Source organism: Astyanax mexicanus, chromosome 22 (genome assembly GCF_023375975.1).
Source record: "Astyanax mexicanus isolate ESR-SI-001 chromosome 22, AstMex3_surface, whole genome shotgun sequence".
NCBI lineage: Eukaryota > Metazoa > Chordata > Actinopteri > Characiformes > Acestrorhamphidae > Astyanax > Astyanax mexicanus.
The window spans coordinates 21,923,658-21,949,893 of NC_064429.1; the positions used below are offsets into that span (position 1 = coordinate 21,923,658).

At 38.2% G+C, this 26,236-nt stretch overlaps 1 protein-coding gene across 1 annotated transcript in view; it reads right to left on the reverse strand.

Moving 5' to 3' along the window:
• Nucleotides 1-26,236, reverse strand: part of tmem161b (transmembrane protein 161B) — a 44,997-nt gene that overhangs the window by 3,055 nt on the left and 15,706 nt on the right. The window contains exons 3-12 of the mRNA XM_022667452.2: nt 18,518-18,621; nt 17,794-17,880; nt 12,816-12,913; nt 10,933-11,089; nt 7,178-7,329; nt 5,710-5,770; nt 5,449-5,589; nt 3,018-3,131; nt 1,555-1,729; nt 305-401 (exon numbers count right to left, since the gene is read on the reverse strand). Coding sequence (XP_022523173.1) covers nt 305-401; nt 1,555-1,729; nt 3,018-3,131; nt 5,449-5,589; nt 5,710-5,770; nt 7,178-7,329; nt 10,933-11,089; nt 12,816-12,913; nt 17,794-17,880; nt 18,518-18,621 — 1,186 coding nt within the window. The remainder of the gene's footprint in view (nt 1-304; nt 402-1,554; nt 1,730-3,017; nt 3,132-5,448; nt 5,590-5,709; nt 5,771-7,177; nt 7,330-10,932; nt 11,090-12,815; nt 12,914-17,793; nt 17,881-18,517; nt 18,622-26,236) is intronic.

Below are 26,236 nucleotides of genomic sequence, written 5' to 3' on the forward strand. Positions count from 1 at the left end.
AATTCTCTACTGGAAAGGGTACCCTATGGGACACCATCTAGTAGGCGTGGCAAAAAGGCACTTCATAACGGCACCTTCTCTGGATATGCAAAGTCAGAAATCCACCCACAGAGATAATTTCCTGATCAAGAAGGCACATGATAAAGTATTGCAAAAATGGGCACTCTAGCTGGCACCTAATCACTTTCTTTCCCACCCATGCAGGCACCAGAAGGGAGCATCTGCCCCCCACCACCACCCCCTAGTCCACCTGTGAACTTCCCATTCAACACAGAGGCACCAAAAGAGATGATGATCCACTCACCTAACGTTTTTAGCAGCAAAGTCGTATGCAGCAGCATCACCAGGGGTGCCACATACTGAAGAGCTATCACACATAGGTAGTAAAAGACACGAGCGACCTGGGCAGAAAAAAGACGAAGGGGGGAAAGAAACGTATTTGCAGTTAAAAACAGCTCATTTACACAAATCCACTTCAAAAACAAGCTACTTCAGGGCAAGAGCAGCTCATCAAACAGACTTATGGAGAACGTTCAGTGGGAGCTTAACTACGGAGAAGGGACTGAAGACGCATAAATTCCGCGGACGGCTGTAAGACCAGACGCTGCCGCCGCCGCTGCCATAGCCATTTGTGAACTTCACTTATGGTTTGGCACATCAAACAGGCTCTTTTCCTCAGCTCCAGCTTTGGAGTGCTGGGGGTTTTGATCTCGACTGAGGCGCCGCTAAGCCCAAATAGTGGGCTCATTTTTGGAGCTCCGAGTGCAACAATGGCACCCTGTCCTTTTTCATACCGACACATTTACGCCATTGAAGGACCGCCATGCTAATGTTGCAATTCTGAGTAAACGGTGGATGTGGGCACCTGGAACCACTCACCATATACCTTTTTTTACTTTTTTTTTGGTGGTGCAGGGATTCACGCTCATCTTTCTGGTCAACACAGTACCAGAACCCATCAGGGAAGATGTGACGATGGTAACGTTGGAATAATGCACAGAAATAAAATCACTGAGAAAGTAAGTAAATGTATAAGAATCTATAGAAATTATTTGATTTTTTGAGTTACATGTCGAGTAACTTAGAGGTCAACATCTTACATACACAGTTAGTGCTTCTTTACTTTGTAGTCAACATACCCACTCCTAATGAGTGGGTGTGGTTATTTGGCTGTGTAAATTAGCAAGAAAATAGAAATAAATATGGGAAAAGACCAACCGAAGACTTATCTTTTTAAAGAGTTCCTAAACTAACACTTTTCTTCTAAGTGTCTAAACATTATCGAAGCTTGATGAAGCTTTCTGATTCTAGTGTCGACAAACAGGTTAGAGAGATGTTAGGGAGATTTTAGGAAGATATTGTAAGTCTCTCTCTTTCGATAAGGGCGTCTGCTAAATACTATAAATGCAAATGTAAATTTTTGTATATAAAATATGTACAGAAAATAAATTATACTTTTGAAGTTGAACTCATCTGTTAACTAAACTGAACCACAATTAAACAAAAGTTAAAAAACACTTCTGTCTAAACTGAATTTCCTGTCGGACCACCCACCATTTTCTGCAGCTCCACCGTGCTGATACGCCCTGCTTCCTTCTTCATCTGCTCCACGCCCTTCTTGGCCAGGTTGAGGTAGGCCTGCAGGTGATGGCGCATCATGGCTAGCCTCAGCGCACACAGCAGCAGGATGGCCCACAGACGTAGTGTGTCGTACGTCTTTTCTGACATTCTGGGCACATTGTAACAAGATAAAATAAACACCTGTTACTATAATCAACTCTATTGTTTTAATAATCTTGCTATTAGAAGAAACCATACAGTGCCAATACAGTGGCTTGTAAAAGTATTTATATCACATTTTGTCACCATATCACTACAAACTTGTAGTGATGTATTTTTATTGAGTGTATTTTATTTTAAGGGACAGACCAACACAAAGGTTCATAACTGTGAAGTAAAATGAAAAGTTATATATGGTTTTCAAAATTCAAATATAAAAAAATAAATAAATAAATAAATAAATATATATATATATAAATCAATACTTGGTAGAGCCATCTGCAATTACAGCTGCAAGTCTTTTGAGGTATATCTGTACCAGCTTTGTGCATTTAGAGACTGAGATTTTCACCCCATTCTTCTTTACAAAATGAATAGAGAGCGTCTGTGAACAGCATTTTCAGAATTTTCATGTCTTGCCACAGGTGCTCAATGAGATTTAGGTCAAGACTTTGTCTGGGCCATTTTAACACATGAAAATTCTTTGATCTAAACCATTCCACTGTAGCTGTACAGCTGTGGCTGTATTTTTAAGGTCATTGTCTTGCTGGAAGGCAAACTTCCTTCTCAGTCTCAAGTCTTTTACAGGTTTTTAAACAGTTTTTTTTTATAGAATTGACCAGTACTCTCCATTTATCTTTCCATCACCTCTGACCAGCTTCTCTGTACCTGCTAAAGAAAAGCATGATGCTGCCACCACCATGTTTTACAGTAGGGATGGTACGTTCAGGGTGATGTGCAGTGTTGTAATTTTCCGCCACACATATCGCTTTGCATTTAGGCCAAAAATATCATTTTTGGTTTATCTGACCACAGCACCCTTCTTCAACATGTTTGATGTGTCCTCTGTAAACAGCACTTCTTATGTCTTTCTTTTAACAAGGGTTTTCTTCTTGCCACTCTTCCATAAAGCCCAGAAATAAATAAGTGATTTCTGAAGGTAATTGATTGCACTGGATTTTATTTAGGGGTTTCAGAGTAAAAGGGGGATGAATATTTTTCGCACGTCACACTTTTCAGATTTTTGACTAAAATGTAGAAAACCATGTATAATTTTTATTTTACTTCACAGTTTTGTGCTAGTTTGTGTTGATGCATCACTTAAAATCCCAATAAAATACATCTAAGATTGCGGTTGTAGGGTGAGAAAAAAAAAAAAAAGTTCCAAGGGGTATAAAGGGGTACTTTTCCAAGCCACTGTAAAGTCCCTCCAAAAAAAAAAAAAAAAAGCTACTTACAAAGGCACACTTTCTTTCCCCAGGGTGGGATTCATTATGTAATCCTTGGTAATGGGTTTCACCCACAGCAGTACCATTATAAGAGGGGCCAAGAAGTTGATATGGAGCAAAGTCCTGCAAAAAAAAAAAAAAAAAAAGGCTTAAACATATAAAACACACACAGTATCACACATCCCTCTAAAAACACATGTTCTCAAGCATGGCTTGTCAACAGCTTTGGAGCACTTCGATCATAAAAGCTAAAAAAAAAAAAAAAAGTCTCTAGTGAGGAAGAGCCAGTGAGTGGCTCAAGCTCAGGCTTAGGCCAAGAAGAGTGGTGGAGACGGTGGATTTAAAGAGGACAGGGGATAGGTTGGGGGTAATCCAGGCTAGAGAAAGGGGTAACTATAAGCTGCAGAGTGAAATGGGAGCAGGGCTACCAAGCTGGCCACACTGAAATGGATTAGCCGGGGTGTAGTGTGCAGCCCCTGACCCCTCATCAGCGCCCACGCTCCCATGACACACGCCCTCAGTAGTGCCTGACGCAGGCTGAAATGGAGACCAGGTCCATCTGTAATAATACTCATCTGCTGACTATATGAGGAGGGTGGGTCAGGAGCTGCTGCTCTGTGGAGAATCATGTGCAGATGCTAATGCGGTTACAGTGACCAGGTCGGACCTGACGTTATAAGATGGGCCAATCGGATCAAACAGTGGGCAGGAAAATGGAATGTGGTGGTGCTTAAAGTATGTAAGAACTTTACTGTGTAGAAGGGGCATAGCATATGGACTAAAAACCTCACCATTAGTGCGAAATGTGCATTATGTGCAAGTTAAAAAGCGCAGTCTTGCATTTATTTTGACTTATTACATTGCAAACAGTAATAAATGTCATTTTTTTTGAGTCAATTTAATTATATCTGCATCTAAAAAAATAAAAAAAGTGAAACTCTATACATTATATAGATGTATTACACACATTGCAATCTATTTTAAGTGTTTATTTCTTTTATTGTAAATGACTATGGCTTACAACCAATGAAAATCCAAGAATCAGTGTCTCAGAAAATTAGAATTATTTATACTTTTGGCAGTGTGGGCAGTGTGCCAAGTCCTGCTGGAAAATGAAATACGCATCCCCAGAAAAGTGAGTCAGACAGAAGCATGAAGTGCTGCTGGTGGTAAATTAACCAGCTGTGCTTAGCACCCTAACTGAAACTCAGTGATTACCTGTTCAGAATAAAAATGGCCAGCTACTTTTCATGGCTGCAGCAGACTGTTTGCATGCTACTGTCTATACCTGAATGTGTAAATGGGACTGGGGGAATGAAGGTGGACAGATTCAGAAGTTCTATCCCACACAGGTTACTGTGACATACTGCACAGTAAAAAATAAATTAAAAATACTGGCTGAAGCTCTGCTAATAAAAGCTACCACTGCTTAAACTCCTCATGTTTCATTATTTTCTGATGATAAATCCGGATCATGCCATGAGGTACTACAGAACATATACTTAATGGTGCTTTAAGACTTTAAAGTGTTCTTTACACTTTACACTAAAATGGATGATATTTACATTTCTTACATCTTTCCTATCTGAATAGCCCACCTCCATTCAACCCCAGCATTTCAAAATACAGGGCTTTTAGTCGATGCTCCCAAAAAACGTACAATAGGGAACAGATTGCAACGATAATTTTATGAAAATGCATGAATTCCAGCTGTTGCTGAAAATATCTCTATAAAATTCAAGCACATCCACAAAATCTGTGCTTGTCAGTGAAATTATAGTGACTAATGGTGCATGGAGAACTACCTCAAAGTACTGTATGTATAAACAGTGTTTTTAATAAATAAACTTGTGCACTTTTAAAGTGCTCAGTGTCTCGTTTTGAATGTCAGGGCCCTCAGATGTAAGAGATTTCTTTGCACAGGCAACATTATGCCTCTATTGCTTGTATTATAAGCCTGTTGTGAGCATCGGCTAAAAGCGCTGTACGGATATGGTTTGCAGTTTGTACTCGTTATCATATTTTAATAAACCTCAAGCCTATTTGCAGGACGAAATGGACAAAATAACACCCAAAACACACGTCTTAAAAAAAAGAAAAAGAAATGGCAGCATTAAAAGTGGCAAACGTTTTTTCCTGCCAACTTGTTTTGGAATGTGTTGCAGACCTAAAACACAGTACATTAACAGAAAACATTAAGCACTGGGTTCATACTGTCTGCAATAAAAAAAAGTGTTTTTAAATGCAAGAAATAAGAGAGAAGGAAAGAGAATAATGTGACTAAAATAAAAGTTGTGAATGATCAGAATGTCATTTCAAACAAAGAGTTTTAAATAAGTTCTATTATTATAATCCTAATCTTTACTATAGCTTTAATCACAATGAACACAATGCAAAGCATGTCAGCAGACTTTGCAGGATGGCTTCTGAAGGCACTCACTGTGTGACTTTGCCAGTGTTCAGTGTGAGGGCATCAAGATGCATCTGGGCCAACCGCAGACCTGGGAAGGTGAGGAACGCTCCAATCAGAGAGCAGAGCAGAGCCAGAATCAGCTTAAAGGTCAGTTTGGATATAGGGCCCCTGGAGAGAAACAGACAGAAAGCAAAGCCTGTTCACAGCAGGATTACACACAGACACACACACTCATATACACACACTTTAATCCTGACACACACATATACACACACGGGCGTTACTCACTGGGATTCAAGGCCTTGATTCTCCAGAAACTGCACAGCACTTTCAGAGAAATTTGCAAAACCTGCAAACAAAGAAAGTACACAGATTATTTCTCCTGAGTCCTAAGGTACAATTCACACAGACAGCGAGAGTTGTTCTGAACTGTGTTCTTGGAGTCCATAGTCACCTTATCACCTTATTAACAAGCTGTTACATCGAGTTATAAATGCATAGAGAGCAGGGGGAACTCTAATATATGCATGATATGACCTACACTGGTGTAATAAAGTGGTCTAGTCTGGGAACCATGCCAAATGCTTTTAGTTTGGCAAAGGAGACTTTTAAATCAATGACTGTTGAAAATATGAACAGTGCAACACTACCCACTCGGTATCCGGTGGAAACATCTGCTTTGCTTCTGAGCTAAACTCAACAAAGGCAGTCTGAGACACTTGGTCTTGGAGAAGTGGGCCTACAGCTTTTATTGTGCAGACATACAGTATTTTTCGCACAATAAGGTGCACCATAAATAAACATCTATATTCTGGTCTATGTTCATACGTAAGTAGAACTGGATTAAAAGGTGCATTATGCAACACTAGTAAGGAACGGTGGTGTTGTCATGTTTTCCTTCTAATTAAACAAGTCTCGCTGCTGGGTGGTGGTGGGGGTAACTAAAAGCTAAGCTAAGTAAACAAAACTGTAATTCTCAAAAATAAAAACATTGTCTTTCAAAGTCAAACTAGCGCTGGACGTTAATAGTTTGGATGTTAAAATAGCTCTCCTAAAAACTGTTAATTTGGGTGAGTAAAGTGCTTTTGTTTATATACAGTAAGCTTAGATTCCCAGATTTCCACTAAGGCTGGGTGCCGCCCGACAGTGCCACACTGAGGAACCCTAAGTGTTCTGGTAACTCAGGGCAATATTAGCTAGTGGTTCGTCCCATGTAGCTTGTTTTAACATAACAACAGTAGATGCGCAGACTACAGTCACAAATACTTGTCTTTGAATGGTGAAAGGCCTAGCGCTTAGTGAGGTTTGCGGCTAATGCTAATAATGCACCAGCAGTGCTAGACACAAGGCGCACTGACGATTTTGGGGGAAAATGATTTAAGGATTAAAGGATTTTAAGTGCGCCTTATGGTGTGAAAAATACGGTACTGAAAAGTTTGGCTTCATCTCTAAAGAATGAAAAACAATAGAAACACTGATGTTTTTCCCCCCAAAGTCATTGCACTTGGTTCCACATTACATTCATTTGTTTTCTGCACATTTCTTTAGTCTGCCTGTGCCGTGTATTGTGACCCCATACCCCCCCCCCCAAACTGTTTATAAAAAATATTTTTACCATTACATCCCTAATTTAAACCATGTGGAACCATGTAAAAGCTTATGAGATTGAATTAGAGAACTTATTTTAGCAACCCAAACAACCAAAACGGGCCCAAGACAAAAGCACATGCTCATAGAGGCTCACAGACACTCATACCTGTCTCAAGTCCAAACTCCAGGTAGTTCTCAGTGACGATAAGGATGGCCATGGCTTTGACAAAGAAGAAGAAGGCAAAGGTGATGCAGAGAGAGCGCTCCCCACCTTCCTCCAGCTTGAAGTAATGAGCCGTGAGGGAGAAGAGGATCTTTCTGAGGGATCTGGGTTAAGGAAAGCATAGTTGGAGCTAGCTTGGGAGCTTTTTCTTAGAACTAGTCCTGCTGGAAAATGAAATCCGCATCTCTCAATAAAAGTCGTCAGCAGAGAAAAGCATGAAGTGCTATAAGATTTTCTGGGAAAACACTGCACTGACTTTAGACTTGATAAAACACAGTGGATCAACACCAGCAGATGACATGTCTCTCCAAACCATCACTGATTATCAGTAAATTTTACATTTTATTTGGAAATCAAGGAAGCAGAGTCTGAAGGAAGAGTGGAGAGACACACAGTCCAAGCTGCTTGAGGTCTAGTGTAAAGTTTCTACAATCAGTGATGGTTTGGAGAGTTGTGTCTGTCATCTGCTGGTGTTGATCCACTGTGTTATATCAAGTCTAAAGTCAGTGCAGTGTTTTCCTGGGAAATCTTACAGCACTTCATGCTTCCCTCTGCTCACAATTTTTATCGAGATGCAGATTTCATTTTCCAGCAGGACTTGGCACTAAAAGTACTGATTTTTGGATTTTCATTTCAGCCATAATCAACTGAAATCACTCTGTGTGTAATACATTTATATAATATAGGAGTTTCACATTTTTAACTGAATTACTGAAATAAAGTAATTTTTCAATGATATAAACATTTTTTTTGAGATGCACCTGTATATTTAAAACTCAAGATGTCTTTAACTCAAGAGCATGTCTACTCTATTCCTCTATTCCTCATCCTCCATCTAGGCAACGTGATCTTCCCTTACTGTGCAATATCTAAATCTGAGATAACCCACCACAGAGAAGTTAAGTGCTGACTGATATGAGGTAATACCTGTTGAATCCTACAAATCCAAAGCTCCACTCGAGCTTCAAAACTTTTTGATCCCACATTAATGTAGGCTCAAAGGGATCTGGGCCCCCCTGAGAAGAGCAGTAGCCTTTGATTGGGTCCAGCAGCAGTGCTTTCATGGAATCGGTCTAGTGGGCTACTTTCCATTATTCCACAGCCCTCTTTGCAGATGTAATATGTCTAATCAGCTCTGACACCAACTACCACCAAAAAAAAAAAAAAAAGGAAAAAAAATAGGAACGCTCAGCTTTTGGACTCTCTATTACAGACAATGCAATAGAGAATCGGTTACACGAAAAACAAGCCAACAACAAGCCAGATCAAATCAAAGTACAAACAGCTACATGCTGTGAAATGAGAAAATCTGGAATGCAAATGAATCCATTCACTTTTAAAAGGGGAAAGACAAGATAAATCCCATTATTATCAGTGGGAAGATGCCCAGATGCGTCTTCTCATGAGGCCAGTGTGTGACCGAATCTTCTTCCACAGTTGATTACACTGCACTGGTCCAGGGTCAATCATGTGGTTGCATAGTGCCAAAAAAAAAAATCACTATGGACAGCAGAAGGCCATCTAAGCAAATGTCTCAGTGACCATCACTCTGACAAGGTCATTTCTCCATCACATTCTCTCTGGAACCAGCCCAGGGATAAAATATAAAAAATAAAATAAAATAAAATAAAAATGTCTCCTTCCTGACCACGTCCATCCATTTGCACTCACACAGGCCTATCATCATCCTCATCATCTTCATCACCATCCCAGCAGCCGTCCTCCCTCTTTCCCCATTCCCTTCCGTCCTTTTTCCCAGGCAAATCAGTATGGTGGGCCATGAAAATTGGGTGTCCAATCTTCAGTAGCAGGCAGAGAGTGGGTGAGGGGTGAGCAATGCATATAGCCAGCCAGAGATTGATCCTCGTGGACTGGGCTGGGGTTAATGTGTGTGATTTAGCGGCCGGCGAGGAAGAAAAGTAGCGGGTAAGAGGCAACAGGTGCTGACTCGGCCGCTTTACATTACACGGTGGCCGAGGCCTGCATTTCACCTGACCGCTCTTTGACTGCTAAAATGGAACTTTTAAACTCGGGAGGTTGTTCTAACCACATACACACACACACACAGATAAACACCAAGGGCATTACATATTAAAATCTGTCTCACTGAGAGCCGTTTCAGTACTATATAATATTTTGGTGCAGTCTGAATGTAAACGAACAGTGGTTGGTTTTGTTTTATTTTGAGAATTAAAAAAATAAAAAAATAAATAAAAAAATCAGGGTTTATTTTGTATTATTACAATCTACAGCTCTGGAAAAAAATTAAGAGAGCACTTCAGTTTCTGAATCAGTTTTTCTGATTTTGCTATTTATAGGTTTATGTTTGAGTAAAATGAACACTGTTTTATTCTATAAACTACAGACAACATTTCTCCCAAATTCCCAACAAAAATATTGTCATTTACAGCATTTATTTGCAGAAAATGAGAAATGGCTGAAATAACAAAAATGATGCAGAGCTTTCAGACTTCAAATAATGCAAAGAAAACAAGTTCATATTCATAATGTTTTAAGAGTTCAGATATCAATATTTGGTGAAATAACCCTGTTTTTTTATCACAGTTTTTTAATGCACCTTGGCATGTTCTCCTCCACCAGTCTTTCACACTGCTTTTTTATAACTTTTTGCCTGCACTCCTGGTGCAAAAATTAAAGCAGTTCAATTTGGTTTGATGGCTTGTGGTCATCCACCTTCCTCTTGATTATATTCCAGAGAAACTCATCATTTTTAAGTGGTCTCTTATTTTTTTCCAGAGTTGTATATTGGACAAAACTGCACCTGTTCCCACGGTTTTGGGAAGCCTGAACTGGAGGTCTGAACTGTCATGTAAAAGTAAAGTCGGGGACGACTTTCACTTTTTCACTAATATGTAGGCTGTTCTGGTCACGCATTTAGTTAGCCAGCTACCACAGCAAAGCAATTTCAGTCACAGATTTACCTGAGTAGTGCTACTCAAGTCACATCTAGGTGAAATTCAAACAGAAAAAGGCAGCTACTCTTTACCTCTTGTATCCTTCTGCTGGAAAACAGACAGTTTGTACAGAAGTAGGAAACTGGGTAAGTAAATTTTAAATTGTAAAAGTAAATACCATTTCTAGGCCCACCAATTTAGCTGCTACTCCGCTGTATATGCCCCTTTACTAGTGATGCCACAACACCAGGAGGGTGAAGACTAGCATGATACATGATACATGATACATCAGCTCACAGACGCCTTGTGCTGATCGACATCACCATAGTAGTGATGTGGAGAAATAGCGCCATCTACCCACCCAGAGAGAGCAAGGCTCAATTGTGCTCTCTTAGGGCTCTGGCAGCTGATGGCAAGCTGCATGACCGGGATTTGAACCAGCGATCTCCCAATTATGATTGCATAGCTTGGTACCCCTGTAACATTATTTAAATTCAATTAGACATTAGTCTTTAACTTATTTGGCTGAATTCCGAAAGTGACAGATTTTTTGATGCCAAATATACAGCATATTCCTAATATAAAGCCTAACTTAAGACAGTTGCACCACACAAAAGCCTTATTTGAGCACTCTATAAACCGATCTACACGAAAGCAATGCACAGCAACTTCACCACAGCAGCTTCTGTACATTATTAACCGTTCTGAAAGTACATTCAGATGCAACACTGGACACACAGCACCAAGCATTAACCTTGAAGATGTTGGCATTATGAAGGATACATGACAAAGGCCAGCACCAACAGACTCCATACAACACTGATGTTCATCTCTCCGCTAGGCTCAGCCATGCAGAAATACAGCTCGGTGATGAGGTACACTGCTGTCGCTGCCACAGTGAAGTCCACCAGCCACTGAAACTCAGGGAAGTAGTGCAGAGCTGGCAGAAAAGAAAGGCAAGAGTTATGAGATATTCAGTGCAGAGAACAGTTCCGAATACAGTAGCTGTCAAAAGTTTGGACGCAACTTTTCATTCTCATGTAATATTTTTCTAGTTTCTACATTGTAGATTAATATTAAAGACATGAAAAAATAAAAGGACACATGGAATTATTTAGTAAACAAAAAAAGGGGTTCAACCTCCACAATATTCTGATCTAAACCTGATCAACTGAGATAAGGTCATTTGGAATGAGCTGGAGCTTCACAGCGTGAGGGAAAAGCAGCAAGGATTGTTCAGCACCTCCAGGAACTCATTTAAGGTACTGAGAAAACTATTCCAAGTGTCTCTCCCTCATGATGAAGACACTGAGATTAAAATACCAAAAGTGTGCAGATCTGTCCTCAAAGATAAATGTGCTACTCAGAAGAATCTAAAGTATAAAACATATTCTGGTTTGTTTACCACTTTTTGTTTACAGAATAATTCCATGTGTTTAGTGTCTTAATTATTAAATTTACAATGTTAAAAATCATAGAAAAAAAAGAAAACACATTAAATAAAAGAGGTGTGTCCAAACTTTTGACCAGCAATGTACATAAGAAAACCTGGCTTCTAATTAGGGCTGGACAATTAAAAATAAAAACCTATAATCTATAGTAGATTTTATTTCTTAATATTGATGTTACGATACAATACACATCAGTATCAATATCAACAGTATAAAGGCCACCACCCTTGGTGTACATGATCATGCAATGAGAGAGCGGGAAGATGTGTTAAAAATATTATATTTAAAAGACATTTTCACAATACACAATATTCATATGCAGAAAATAAAAGGATTCAGCAGTTGCAGATTCTGCTATTTTGATATTAAAATGCTCCTTAAAGCAGAGTACAGTGATTGTATAATTTTTGCTGCACATCATCCAATTTTTTTTTTTTCTTTTTACACTCTGTAATTGAGCTGGGCGATATGGCCCCAAAAAAAAAAAAAAAAAAAAAAAAAAAAAAAAAAAAAAAAAAAAACTTCGAAAGAATCGTTTTTTTCCCCTACTAAAAATCTAATTAAAGATGATAAAGAAATGGGTAAAAACTAGTTTTTATTTATTTAGTTTTCACTTAAATGTCCGGGGGTGCGGGAGAGAGGGGCGGGGGGTGCGCGTGGGAGGGAGGGAGATAGGGCCGAAAAACAGAAGCCCACAGGGGAGCGTCTGTGGTGAAAATGAAAACTCAAAGAAAATCGATTTTTATAAAAACACATCGTTCTTAACTGTAAATTCGAATTAATCGATAAAATCGATTAATCGCCCAGCTCTACTCTGTTAGAAATGTACAGTTTGGCAGATAGGTCTGTGTAATTTAAGTACTGATAAGTAGTCAATATGCTCCTGTAAGCATGGATAAGTTCACTGGATAAAAGAATACATGAGATAATTACACAAAATGTCAACAAAATCATCTTCACACTGTTGGTAAGTGTCAGTAACTGGGAACACCCATTATGCAATACGATTTTGCCAAACACCAATGGCAACAGACTTAACTCAGTTATTATAAGATGCTTTAACTCAAAGGTCTCTGTTTGAATCTATATGTGCCCACAAATATTTATAGAATTTAAATCAGTTGAGTAAAATTTGAAAAATATCCAATTTTACATGAAAAAAATACTTAATTTGTTTGAGTTGAAAGTGATTGTGGGTTTACGTTGTACACATACCTAATGTGTCCACTTCAGCAATGGATTTTGTTTCCAGCTGAAGGTCGATGTCCTTGGGGATGGTCATCGGCTTGTTTTCTATGTGCCCGTTGTATTTCCTGGTGGGAAATAAAATAAATAAATAATAAATAAATAAATAAAATACATGTTATGTTCCTCTCTTCGTTTTTCATAAAGCAGGGTTTCTCAAAAGCGTAGGTTACAGCAATTAGCTCCATGTGATGTAATTTTATGCAACTTTACTACAATTCTGGACAATTTAAGCGCAAGCTGGTGGTAATCGACACAGGAAGTTTATATCTAAACATATATGACATCATATTTCCTCAGGCTTTCAACATATTTTCACCACCTTTAACTCGGGCCATTCCTCCTGAACAGAGACCCCTACGAGGCAAACTGCCTTCCGGGTTTGTAATGTGGGCCATATCAATAAGTCACAGCTTGACAAAATCCAATTACCGATAGTGAGCCCTATATAGCTTCCCTCTTTTTCTCATGAAAGAGATTCAGGTGCGCTCACATGATGATGTCATTTTTTTTTTCCCCAAGATCACTGATTGGAAACGGAATACCAACCAGCAAAACGTGTAGTAAAAACAATTTCTGCTTAATGCAACTGGTGACTGGCTGGTGATTTATCAGGGGTGATAGCAAAGGAAATATAACTTTGTATTTTCTCCTCTGGCAGGTCTCCTCTTCCTTACTTCAGCTGCATCACTCTGGTAAGGACTTTACTGTCTTCACTGAATTCCTGTAGCTTCTAGTCTTAAATTTAAACTCTAATGCTGAAAAAAAGAATAATAAAAATATATATATATATATATATATATATATATATATATATATATATATATATATATATATATATATATTATTTAAGTCACTTCAGCAGAAACTATGAATTCTGCTCTCTGAACAGAAAATCTTGAAAACTTCTGCAGCATGACAATGAGCTAAAGCAGCTACAAATTTATACTCGAAATGGGCTATAAAATCAAAAATTAATTGGAGTGCTTTAATCTCCATGTATGGTTAAGCCTGTCCTCATTTCCTTAAAGACACATAGAAGACAAGCTTCTAGACTCCTCTCTGTCCTGGAGCAAGATACCGATATATCAGATAAGTATTGCAATATTTTGTTTTCAAACACTGTATAGATGATCAAAAACGCTGTTTTTATTTCTTATTATTATAAGTCTACATCAGGGGTGTCAAACTCATTTTGGCCGAGGGCCACATTGGCATATTGGCTGTCCTCCGAGGGCCAGATGTAACTTATAAATGTAATAAAATGTAACCAAATGTAATATATGTAAATGAATGTAATTACTCCTTAATGTTAAATAACTCTCAATATATTATTTATTCAATCAAATATTACAGTTGCATGGAAAAAATGTTTGCTTGTTGCTCTATTAACATAAATCCTTTTAATTTGTCATGTCATGAAATCCAAAAACTCCATCAATCAAGAACCAAACTATTCAAGTGAATAGAAATGACATCAAGTTATATTAACTTTGAAATTATTAACTGAAATAAGGCTTAATAAATATAAAATCAAAAATTGTGAGCTGTTAAGAACATAGCATTTCCTCAGATTTAGCAGTTCCTCATCCAACCACTAGTGGGAGCTGCAGCAGCAGCACCACAAGTCCGCAGTCTTTACTGAGTCAGAGCTACAGCCCAGCCACGGGCTACAGGGCTCAGCTCAGCCAGTCTGGAGCGTTTTTAAAAATTTTAAGTTCTTCTGTGTATGAAATAAAGATTTTTGTAACCGGATAATACAGCTCTCTACAGTTCATCTTTCAGCCCAATCAGCTAACAGCAGCCGTTTAGAGCATGAGTCACTGCTGGGATTACATTATAAACAGGTCAGTTATCGCGCTGCTAACCTCAGGATGTTTATAACTACGGAGTTTAGTGGACACACCACGGCTGCAAGGTTAGACTGTTGAAGGCTACTGAAGACTATTAAAGGCTATTGGAGGTTATTGAAAGGGTTATTGAGGGCAGAAATTAGTAAAGGCTGGTTAGATAAGTGATTCACGTCCTCGTACTTTGCTGCGGTGAAACTGTGACTAGCGCTGTCACAGTGTTGTTTATTAACGTCATTAAAACAGATTTTGTCAGCTATTGTCTTATAAATATTTACACAGAACTTATATCTCTCCTAAAAAGCGTTTATTTTGGTCAGTAACACTCTTCGTAACACAAAAGGCATACCGGTCTTTCGCCTTGAAGCACAGCCGTCCGTCTGCATCAACTTCTCTTTTTCTGGACATTATGGGATAAACATTTATGTCTCAATTCCACCCGCGAAGTTACACCTTCCCTCCGGCAGGGTTTCCACATCAATGACTACACTGCCGTGTAGTGGCAGTAAGCCGTAACTTTGCGGGTAATACAATCGACAAGCATTGTGGGAAATGTATTTTTTGGTCAAAGAACGCTTCTGACTTATTTATTATAGACACTAAGATCTTACAAGCTCTCGCGGGCCACATAAAAAGACGTGGCGGGCCACATTTGGCCCGCGGGCCTTGTGTTTGACACATGTGGTCTACATTGATCTATTAGTGTCATAAGTGGTTCATTTTGTGTTGTGTTTAATATGTCGAAGTCGAAGTTAATAGTATAACAATATATTTTCATATATTAAATTGTAAACCCAGTATCGTGATTCATATCCTATTGACAAGTGTTTGCCAATACACAGCCATACCTGGCACCAACTCAAGCAGTTTTAATTCATGTGATGTAATTTTGTGCTTCACTGCTAAACTGGATTATTTGAACATAAGCTGGTTGTAATCGATACAGGAATTTATCTCCCAAACATATAGACTTTTAACATAACAGTTCTCCTGAAGTTTTATGCAAACCATTGCAATAAAATGTGCCATATTGAATCATAACCCCTACATTGTACCAGTAAATCCTGAAGGAGAATGTTTGTCCATCAGTTCATGACTACAAGCTCAGGCATACTTAGGTTCTGCAGCAGGACAATGATCTAAAGCGGACCAGGCAGTACCTTAACAGAATGGCTCAAATTAACCTGAAGTGGCCTAGTCAATGTCTGGTTATATTCAGGTTACATTTGTCTGATATCAAAATGTATTGCTTCATCTGAAAAATGTAAGTATGTCAAAAAAAAGCAAAACAAAAGAAATCTGTTGGGGGCAAATACTGCTTCATAGCACTGTCAATACAAGCAGCTGCACAGGGTGCTCGCACAGGCTATGCCATAGGCAGCACATTGATTTGATGCAGCATAAATTGTTTTTAGACCCAAATAAGGTCACAGATCCGTTCTTTCAAGGAATGAAGAACTATAAAAACTTACAAAAACATCAAATATTCCTCTATCAAGGATAGAAAAGCCATTATTCACATATTTACTAATGCTTGCTTCAAAGCCCCAATAAAGAACAAGTCAAATATGCAATGTTTGATAGGTGTGCTCTTGGGCTCAAAGGATAATAGAGTCTAAAGGCAGAACTGCTGAGTCTAGCTTTGACCTGGACTTCAACACCAGTGTTTACTCTTTTTTTTTTTTCTTTCTCTCAACCGTGGATTAAAGACCTATCAAAAAAAATAAAAGCTAAGTCTACACAACACTCAAATCAAACATATCCCCCCATCGCTAAGACCGTTTGCATGAGAAGTGGCCGGTCGTGAGGGTGAATGTAGAGGTCTGCTGGGAACAGTGGAGTAAGGAAAGGGGTGGGTGGGTGGGTGCAGCCGTAAGATCAACAGGGGCCAGTGTTTGAGCCTTCTACCCCATGGATCTGGGCCAGCTGTTCCATAGAGTCTTCTGGGTTTCTACACTGCGCCAGTACAATGGCACTGTAGGAATCGCAGGCTCCGTTCCTTTGATCTGAGGGTACCTGCTTGAGAAAATGTCTCAGGAGCACTCCAAAGAGCCGAGAAGGGCTTTTGCATGATGACAGAAGGTAACAAGATTGAAGATGGGGGAGGGCGAGGCAGGTGGACACAGTCTCATCTGCTTTTTTTAAGGGATTATTAGCATAGCACCTGTGACCTTCCATGTACATCTTCAAACAGACAGAAGGAAGACATGAATTAGCCGGGTCTGAACTAGCACTCAGTGAGCAAGTGCAGAGGCCCTGGGGTTCAAACCAATTCATGGATAAAAGGAGAACAGCATATTTAGTTAGAGCCAGATTGGTGTACATTATAGCAGCGCAACATGGACAAAAACATATTTTAAGGCATGAAGCAATGATTGCAATGACAGTTCGGTTGATATCAGTTGATATCTATTGCCATATATTGTGTTTTGAGGTAAAATAAATATCTATACTAATTTTTTTTTTTTTTTTTACCACAGTGAGGCCTGTTCTGAGCGGAACCTGTCCTGTTAATCCGCTGTACGGCCTTGCCACCATGCCGTAGCCTAGGCCATTGTAACGTAGAGCAACAATTCTTTTTTTCACATCCCTGATGAGTTCTTTTCCATGAGTTGCCATGTTGAACTTTCAGTGACAAGTGTGATAACACCAAATTAAGACACCTGCTCCCCATTGACACCTGAGACCTTGTATCACTATCGAGTCACATGACACAGTTTAGACATTAATGGCTGTGTGTTAAGTTTTTTAGTCACTGCCTTTTTTTGAACTGGAGTCAATGCAGCATCACTAGGCTGCAACCACACTTGGAGGTAAGTTCAGGATCCTAAGCTAAAATGCATCAGCCAAAAGTAGCCTGTGCCAGCCAGCATAACAAATAGGAGAGATGTGTATGAGCTCATCTACCCATACAAAGAAAATGTTGCCAATTGTGCTCTCTCTCGCTGATGGCATAGTCTCACGATCCAAGCCTCTAACTTGAGAACCTAACAATAGGCGACCCACAGTGTCAGGGTCTTAGTCTGCAATTTTGTAATGCAATTATCATATCGACATCAGCAGATTCCAGACATCGTACTTCCCTATAAACTGCATACCTGTCCTTCTTGTTCTTCCCTCCCTTCTGGTGCTTTCCAGCCAGGCTCCTCAGCTCCTCTTCCGTGGGATGCTGGTACCAGCGCAGACTGAGATAAAAGGAAGACACAATAAAAGTGGTTAGAAAAGAGTAATGTTGTGAAATAAGATCTAAGAGCTAATCTTATTTACAGCATTACAAGACAAACATACAGCACAACCTCTTCAACTTTGTTGGGAAACGGTCCTGTCACAAGCCCTGAGAGGGCTGTGCTGGTTTCAGCTGGAGCTTTTTTTCATGTTTATTTATTCATTAATGGAAATTAATTATGGAACTCCCCTGAGTAAAACATCCAAGTCCTGTGCTTGAGCCAGGAAGGGGAGGAAAAAAAATCAAAAGTTTCACAGCCAAAAACAAGTACTGATGAATTATTGAGTCCGTTCTGAGGAGCTGTTTACTCTAAACACATATGGCGCTAATTAGGGGAAAGCGGGCGTGGCCCGTGGTGGTCCTCTCGGGTTATTCCACTTTTTGATGCTGCTTTTCGGTTTACTGATGAGGCGTAATGATGCATCTTCTCTAGGCCCTTAAAACTAACAATAAAAGCGAGGGACTTGCTGAAAGTAGATCCTGCTGATTCCTGAAGAACCTGCCTTTGATATAAAGTGCTGAGATGCAGTGTTAGTTAGAGCGGTGGAAGGGTCACTTCAGCTCCACAACGGGATCCTAAAGCGCTTTCTCATTACCTGCCACTGCAAAGCAGCCATCGGGCGAAGGAGTAGTGAGGTATAATTTTCTGAATCACGCAGGCCATTACCATGGTCACCACCAGCTGCACGCTGATCACACCCTGGGGGGAAAAAGGGACAAGGTTAGAAAATAAGGAAACACGAAGCCCAAAAAGTAGGTTAATGATATTTATATTTAAGTCAGATATGCATTTATTTACATACAGAAAAGTCCCTGACTTCAAATTTAGTTTAGGTTAAAATAAGCTACTAAAACAAGGAAAAAAATGGAAAACAAAATTTAGATCCCAGCAGACAAACCAATGCACAATACTTTTACCTCAGAAGTGCTCTTTTAATCAAAGATTTACCTCAGCAGTGCACATTTAATCGTGGATTTACCTCAGTAGTGCTACTTAAGTCCCATGTGAATGATATTTACACAGAGAGTGGCAGTCAGTCTAAATTGGCAGGCAAGTCTAAAGTAGCTCAGCTAATGTTATGACTGCAGCACTGTACAGCTTTTATCTTACAGCTGGGAAAAAACAGAATTAGTCAAGGCATCAGTATTATAAATTGATACCAAGTGTGATGATACATTTTTGTTCAATTTGTGCGAGTAGAGAATGAAAATGAACTTAAACTTGTCATTTTTTTCAATTCCTGCCAGCTCTGTCACTTACTCCCTGCCCTACATTTTTAAAGACTTTTACAAAATACGATTTATCATGTCCTTCTCTACTGTTACAATGTTACCAACTTGTTGTCAGAAACTTCTCTGAACTCTGAACTGCTCTTTAGTGGATGCATTGTTTAACATCCATGCCAATGTAAGGACACAGAAATAGTAGTAGATTGTAGTGACAGATACAATTTTTGCAACAGATATACTCATTTTCGCATGTTACAAAAGCATAAATAAGCCTTTATCTTGTGTTCTATACTGCAAAACAAAAATCCCTCTTGTATTTCAGGCATCCTGCTGCTGCACAAGGAAAGACAGCAATTTTGTTTGGAGAAAAATAAAAAAAAAAGAACAGACTAGACTGCAAATAGCAAATATTTTTGAGTTTCTTAGTCAAGTACCGAAAACCATAACTGCCATTCCAGCCTAGAATCAAACTACTCCAACCAGTGTAGGAGGACTGCTGCCATCGCTGCGCAATCTTCGCATCCACACCAGTGAGACACAGTCGGCATCCTGCACTTGATAGAGACAGGAACCTGCATTCAAATTACCCCTGATCTCCACAAATTGCTATGTGCTTGGCTAGGCACTTCAGAAATCACAGGAATTTTATGACAACATGGCTGGCGAGCCACTCTACTCTGGTAGAAGAGGAAATCATCAATGAAGACACAGGAGTCGGAGTCCATGTGAGAGACCTAGAGCAATCTAATGCCAAAAACATGGATGAAGGGATTGATCTACTAGATTCTCAGGCCATTTGCTCAAAAGAAATTATGCTGAAATCATTAATGCGGCAATAATTTTGAGTTGACAACTGATATTACCCAACTATTGAGATCATTATATACAATTTTATGATTCTTTTGTGTACCTTTTTTTTACTATACAACTTAATATAACAAACCCAATAATATACAAGCTATACAAAAACACACACACGCAAAAATATTATAAAAGCTGTAGAGCCTGGAAAAGATGGTTGGTACTCATGTTTATAAAACAGGAACTCTGGTATAGAATATAGTATATACTATAATAAAATCAGTCAAACCTTAACATGAAAATAAGTAATCATCTAAGCTATTCCCTGCCAAATGCAATCATGCATCCCAAAAATTACACTAGAAATCTTGAATGCAATTCGTGGTCTGCATGTCTAAAAATGTGTAAAAACTTAATATTGATAACTGGATATCCCTCTCAAAAGTACATCACTTAGTCCATTAAAGCAAGTATCAAAACACAACAGAGCTGACAGACACTATGTATGACACTGAGCATCACAGTGCCTCAAGCAAATGCTTGCTGCGAAATTGATATTTCTTGCTCCTTGGCTCCACCTACATACAGAAAATACAATTGAGTTGATACAGAACCATTTTTTTAAGTAAAAGAAGCATGTCAATTAAGGTGGTTCAGTAATATTACACATTTTTACATTAATGTGTCTCAGATTATTCACTGTTACACATTTTTTAAAAATCTGTTAAAATTAATATTTAGGATGGCAGCATGCATGCAAGCACCTCCCCCTATACTCTAATAGAATGCAGCCAAATGCTTACAGTAGTTCCATAAAGTGTGTATTGTTGGTACATTTTAAAGTAAATGCAAAATAAGAACATTTACATGAAATGAAGATTTCTAGACCCAAATGTCGTTCTTCTATGGAACTGCCGAAGGAAATAATTTTATATATTTTTTTATCCTGCCCCCCATCACCACTGTGCTGTTAAACAGACTAACTCGCACACCTCTCCAGGATATGCCACCATCCCAATAACCTGGCTTACAGACTTCTGAGTCTGCAAAACACATTTGAATTATAGTAGCACTGTATGGTACCACCGAGGCTGCATTATTATCCACCATGGAATACAGGTCACGCAGAGAAAGGAAATCAGGTCATGAGTGGAAAGGAATGCGAGTGAGAGAAGGGGACCGTTTCAAGGTGCCTACTTCTCCTTGCTCTACATCGACAGCTTGCTGATGGAGCACAATACCGTAGCCCAGTTTCGGTGATGGCTGGTAGTGATTCCTTGCAAAAAGAGCTTTTCGTTCACAATTCTGGTACAGGCAAAAATGGGAATGGGCACAGTGTTAACTGAAGAAGGTACTGTGAATGCTTGTGCTTCATAGGTATTCCAAGACTGGGTAGTGAACACATTTTTAAACCAAAAAGTTCATGTCTATTACCTTCCAGTACCTTCTAAGGTTTCAAGATATGAGTGACCAGTTTCATACCAAAGACATTTGCTAATTACTGATACTGGTGAAAGAAAGGCAAGCAAATGGAGAATAAGACACATTTACCAACATTCCAATCATTTTAGTCAGAAATTTAGCCTAGTATTGTCATTCTGACTGCCCTATAACACAAAATAATGAGACTGAAGATAGAATACACTATAAACAAAGCCAAAGCTAGAGTAGAGCCTGTCAAAATAAAATACGACGGTAAGCAAAGCAAAGCAAATGTCAAATACGATAAAAGACTGGATATACACAGAAACTAAGATGTACACTGAATTCACATACGTGTATCTAAAAAGGGAGACTATTCTAGTCACATTAGCTAGTTAGCTACGTCAGCAGCGCTGTTTAAGTCATGAAATTGATCTTAGCAATGTATCCCTAGCATTCATTTATCACATCAGTGCTACTAAGGAAATATTAAATTTCGCGTTCAAACTTTTGTTAAACAAATGAATGCTTAAGCTAAGTTAGCATAGCTAACACTGCTATCTTAGCTAGCCTGTACAGGTCATATCTTTCAGCTAAAAACAGGTTTTTGACAGGCCAGTAAATTCACACTATGCAATATATCCATCAGCTATACATTGGTTTTTAATATTTCTCTAAGTAGCCAATCTTGAGAAAACAGAATAAATGATTTTAACCCCACTAACTAGAAAGTACACTTTCAACAGAGCATCTTTCAGCCCACACAATGAGGAGCAGAGTTAATGAAAACACAGCTAAGCACACAAAACATCAAATGTTAAAGTTTTTAGCTTCTTCTTTGCTCTGGATGAGCAACTATTTTTCAGGGGGTTTACAGACTCTCTTAGCTGGAGTTGAGTTGTGGTTGATTTTAAAAAGTAAAAGTATATTTCATGTTGAGAGACGATATGCAAGTCCGGCTAAAACACTTCAACAATGCCTATTGCTGTGTCACAGATAACCTGATCGTAAGCTTTTTTAATAAAGTATTGCGCAAAGTACAGATTTGATCAACATATTCCAGCAAACAGCAAGACTTAGTCTATCTATACAGTGTTGACTTGTGGCCTATCAACAACATTTAGTGAGTAATCCAGCTCAGAAGTTTAGCAAAAATTACCTTGCTTCCAGAAAATCCATAGCAGCCATCCAGTACATCTATTGTACTATAGACTATATTTATAATTAGTTTTATTAATAATATTATTTTGTTAATTCTTTTGAATCAGTTAAAATAGTCATACTGTGACATTGTGCTATTTACGGAGACAGTTATCCTACAGTAAAAATCTTTATACTGTTGCAACCAAAGTAGCTAGATGACCATAGTGGCAATCTTTTTGAGGCAATTTATTTTTAACCCCCAAACCCATTAGAAGAGTGGCCTTCAATCGCGACACAAAACAGATACTTCCTACAATTCTACAGCATAAAAATACAGCTCTCTCTTGGCAACACTTGCACTCACATGGAGGTAAATGGGAGGGGATGGCCTGACCCGTTACCATAAGGAACTCCAAGAGGTCCGTAACAGGCTAGTTCCAGAGGGGAAAATTGAAGCAGCATGGGTACACTATCTGCCCTCAGTAGCACTGACCCAAAATACACAGGGGCCAAATGAGGTCTGAGGGGGGCCAGTGCGGATAAGTAGCGGGTCCAGGAGCTCAATCACCAGGCCCTTCTTCACAAATTAGGCCTGGGCCAGAGGAGACCACTGGGTCTGCAACTGGTGTAAAGAGATAGGCCTGAGTGCGAAAGGTTGGGGGCCACGGCATGTTGACCTTCAAGAGTGGTCTTAAGATGTGCTGCCCTGCATTTCTGTTAGAGAAAAAAAATATTATATAACATCTTATCTGAAGCATATACTTCAAATAACTTACAATTGAAGTGTCATTTTTCATCATATAGTGTCCAATAAATTGTTCTATTTTTTCCTCAAATTACATTAGACTTTTTTTTTTCGCAAACTTGTTTGTTTGGTCCCATCCATATAATTTGAATTTTCCCCAAAATCTAATTTATAAGGCTTTGGGAATTACATCTCTTTTTCTTTTATTAAAATGCAGGAATTACATGATTTTTATTTTTAATTTATTTTTTCACACCAAACTCATTTTCAAATCACATTAACTTTTTTCTCAAAATTGGTTGTAGTGCCCTATCTATATAATCCTATTTTTTTTATCATGACACAGAAATTACATTCATTTTGTATTATCTTAAATTAATTTTATTTTCTACACTAAACTAAAACTTTTTATTTTCATTTATAGGATTTGTAGGATCCTCCCCATTTGGATTTATTGGACCATACGAATTATATTTTTTTATTTTACAAATTCCTTTTCATCTTTTAATCGAATTCAGTTTTATTATTTCCTGTTTAAAATATCCTAAAATTGTTCATTTTCCTGTTTAAATTCCATGTTTTATTTTCTAACATTTCCTTCCTATTTAGACATTAATGGCTGTGTTTTGAGATATTGTGAGGGCACAGCAAAGGTACACTGTTATACAAGCTGTACACTTTGTATCAAATTGTCAAATATATTTTTGTATCAAATTGTCATATCTTCAGTATTGTCCCATTAATAGATATAATAAAATATTTACAAAAATATATAGGGTGTACTCACTTTTGCAAGACACTGACTAAATTTTATAATTCTCTAAATCTCAAAAAATATAGATAAATAATGAAAGTTTACTTAGTTTAGGAAGTCAGGGAAGCCAGTAATGATCTATGCTAAGCTAAAAGCTAGCACTGGCTTTTACCATTTTTTCTCTCCAACATACTCTCCCTCAAAAACAAACTAGTTTACAACATAATAAAGTGTATTACACTTCAGGTAAGGTTTTTAAAAACTCCTTGTGAGCAAGACAAATGCGAGAATGTGAGTGTGCGTTTGTGCTAATCTAAAAGCTAACACTAGCCAACACTAGCATCAATCTCTTTAGCTAAATAACTGCACAATATGTTGAGAGGATCCAGAGAGAACTGCAATGCTAATCAGTCAGAGAACAGGGCTAAATTCTAGCTAGACTGTTGAGAGTTGTCACACTGACATAAATCTGACAATAAAAGCAGAGCTATTTTTCCACAAGCTCAAAGTTAAAAACAGTGTGTTTAATTCTGAGTTAAAATGATATTTTGCCCCAACTAAAATTACGTTTTTATAAGCACTAGCTCTTTCTACGGTGGCCTGTAGTCTCGCTCTTTGGCCTGTAGTCTGCGTGTTTGCTTACCTCAGTATAGCTCTGTCAGGTGGTATTAGCTGCTAACCGTGGCTAGCGGTTAACTGCTAATGATAATATTGCTGCACCCAGCTATAGTGAAAATCTGGAAATCTAATGATACTTTACTTACACAAACAGTTTTCAGGAAGGAAATCTGTGTAGATTTACATTCAGTGCTTGTTTTACTTAAATATATATATTTTTGTTAAATTACAGTTTTGTTTACTTAGCTTAGCTATACAGGTCTCAGAAACATGAAACAACAAGAAAAACATGGCGACACCCCTGCTTCTTACTAGTCGCATAATGTGCCTTATAATGAAAATAGATGTTTATTATTAGCGCTATAGCTTTATAGTGCAAAACATATGGTAGCTTTCATTGAATTATTCCTTTACTGTTTCTGCACATAAATCCATTAAATAAAACCTAAAACATGATCAATTCACATATCAGCTTATCAAGCAGTCCTTTATGAGTTGAGTTATGTAAAAACATGGAACTGTTAAGACCTTCCAAGTCGACGACAATGAAGACCCTGACACTGCAGACACAGCAGTGTTTACTGCAACACACCGCAGCCCCCACATGTAAACAGTTAACTGTTCTTAAGACCAGGTGGAGGCAACAGCATGCTAATGCAGTAATTATCTGTCGCTGTTCCAGAGCAATTCAATTTGGTCCATTTACATAAATAATATTTAGAGATACCTCAGGGTTGTAATTATAGACAAACAGCTAATTACCTGTTACTTTTTGCCTTAAAGCAAATATACATATAAACATATGCACTAGTTGTCCACACTGACCGACTTTATAAAACCACAAATCTAAACAAAACATCCCCAAACAAACCAGCAAGCTTTAAAAGTAGTAGTTATTTAGCTTAAATGACTGCTCGAAAAACTGCTTTAGCAGCTATTAAATAAGTGTCAAAGTTTACTCTGAAGAAAGATGTAGAAATATCCATGTTCCAAGTGGGATCAATGCTACATGCTAAATGCTAAAACAAACAAGAATAATAAACTGGGACATTACTGATAAATAATATGAAATATTATATATATATATTTTGTTTGTTGTGAACATTTGAATTTCAACTGCTACTCAATTTTATAATACAGATACTTAAAAAATAATTATTTTTGTGTACCACAGGCTACTTCATTGATTAATACCATTTAGACTTGAAATGGAACAAATCTTCTAAATATAAAATAAATAAATAAATAAATAAAACAAACCACTATTTTAACTGAGGTTTTCTTGCTAAGTAAACACAATGAGCAATACTTACACCGCAATAATGTCCAAATATTGTATGACACAGTAATTATTGTAACAGACCCACTGCAGACACAGAACATTTTTCTGGGTTATTAATATAATTAGGGACATAGTGGAACTGAAGTGAGCAAATATAAAGGGTATTGTCTGGCCAAACAGCTAGCCAGCAATCACCTAAATGTATTCTTATGACGTACATCATGAACACTGATGACATTGTTGCCAAAGTAACCTGAATCACGCATGAAAATCAAGAACATGCTCTTCTGAGCCATGAGCACGCTCAGGGTAATTTAAGA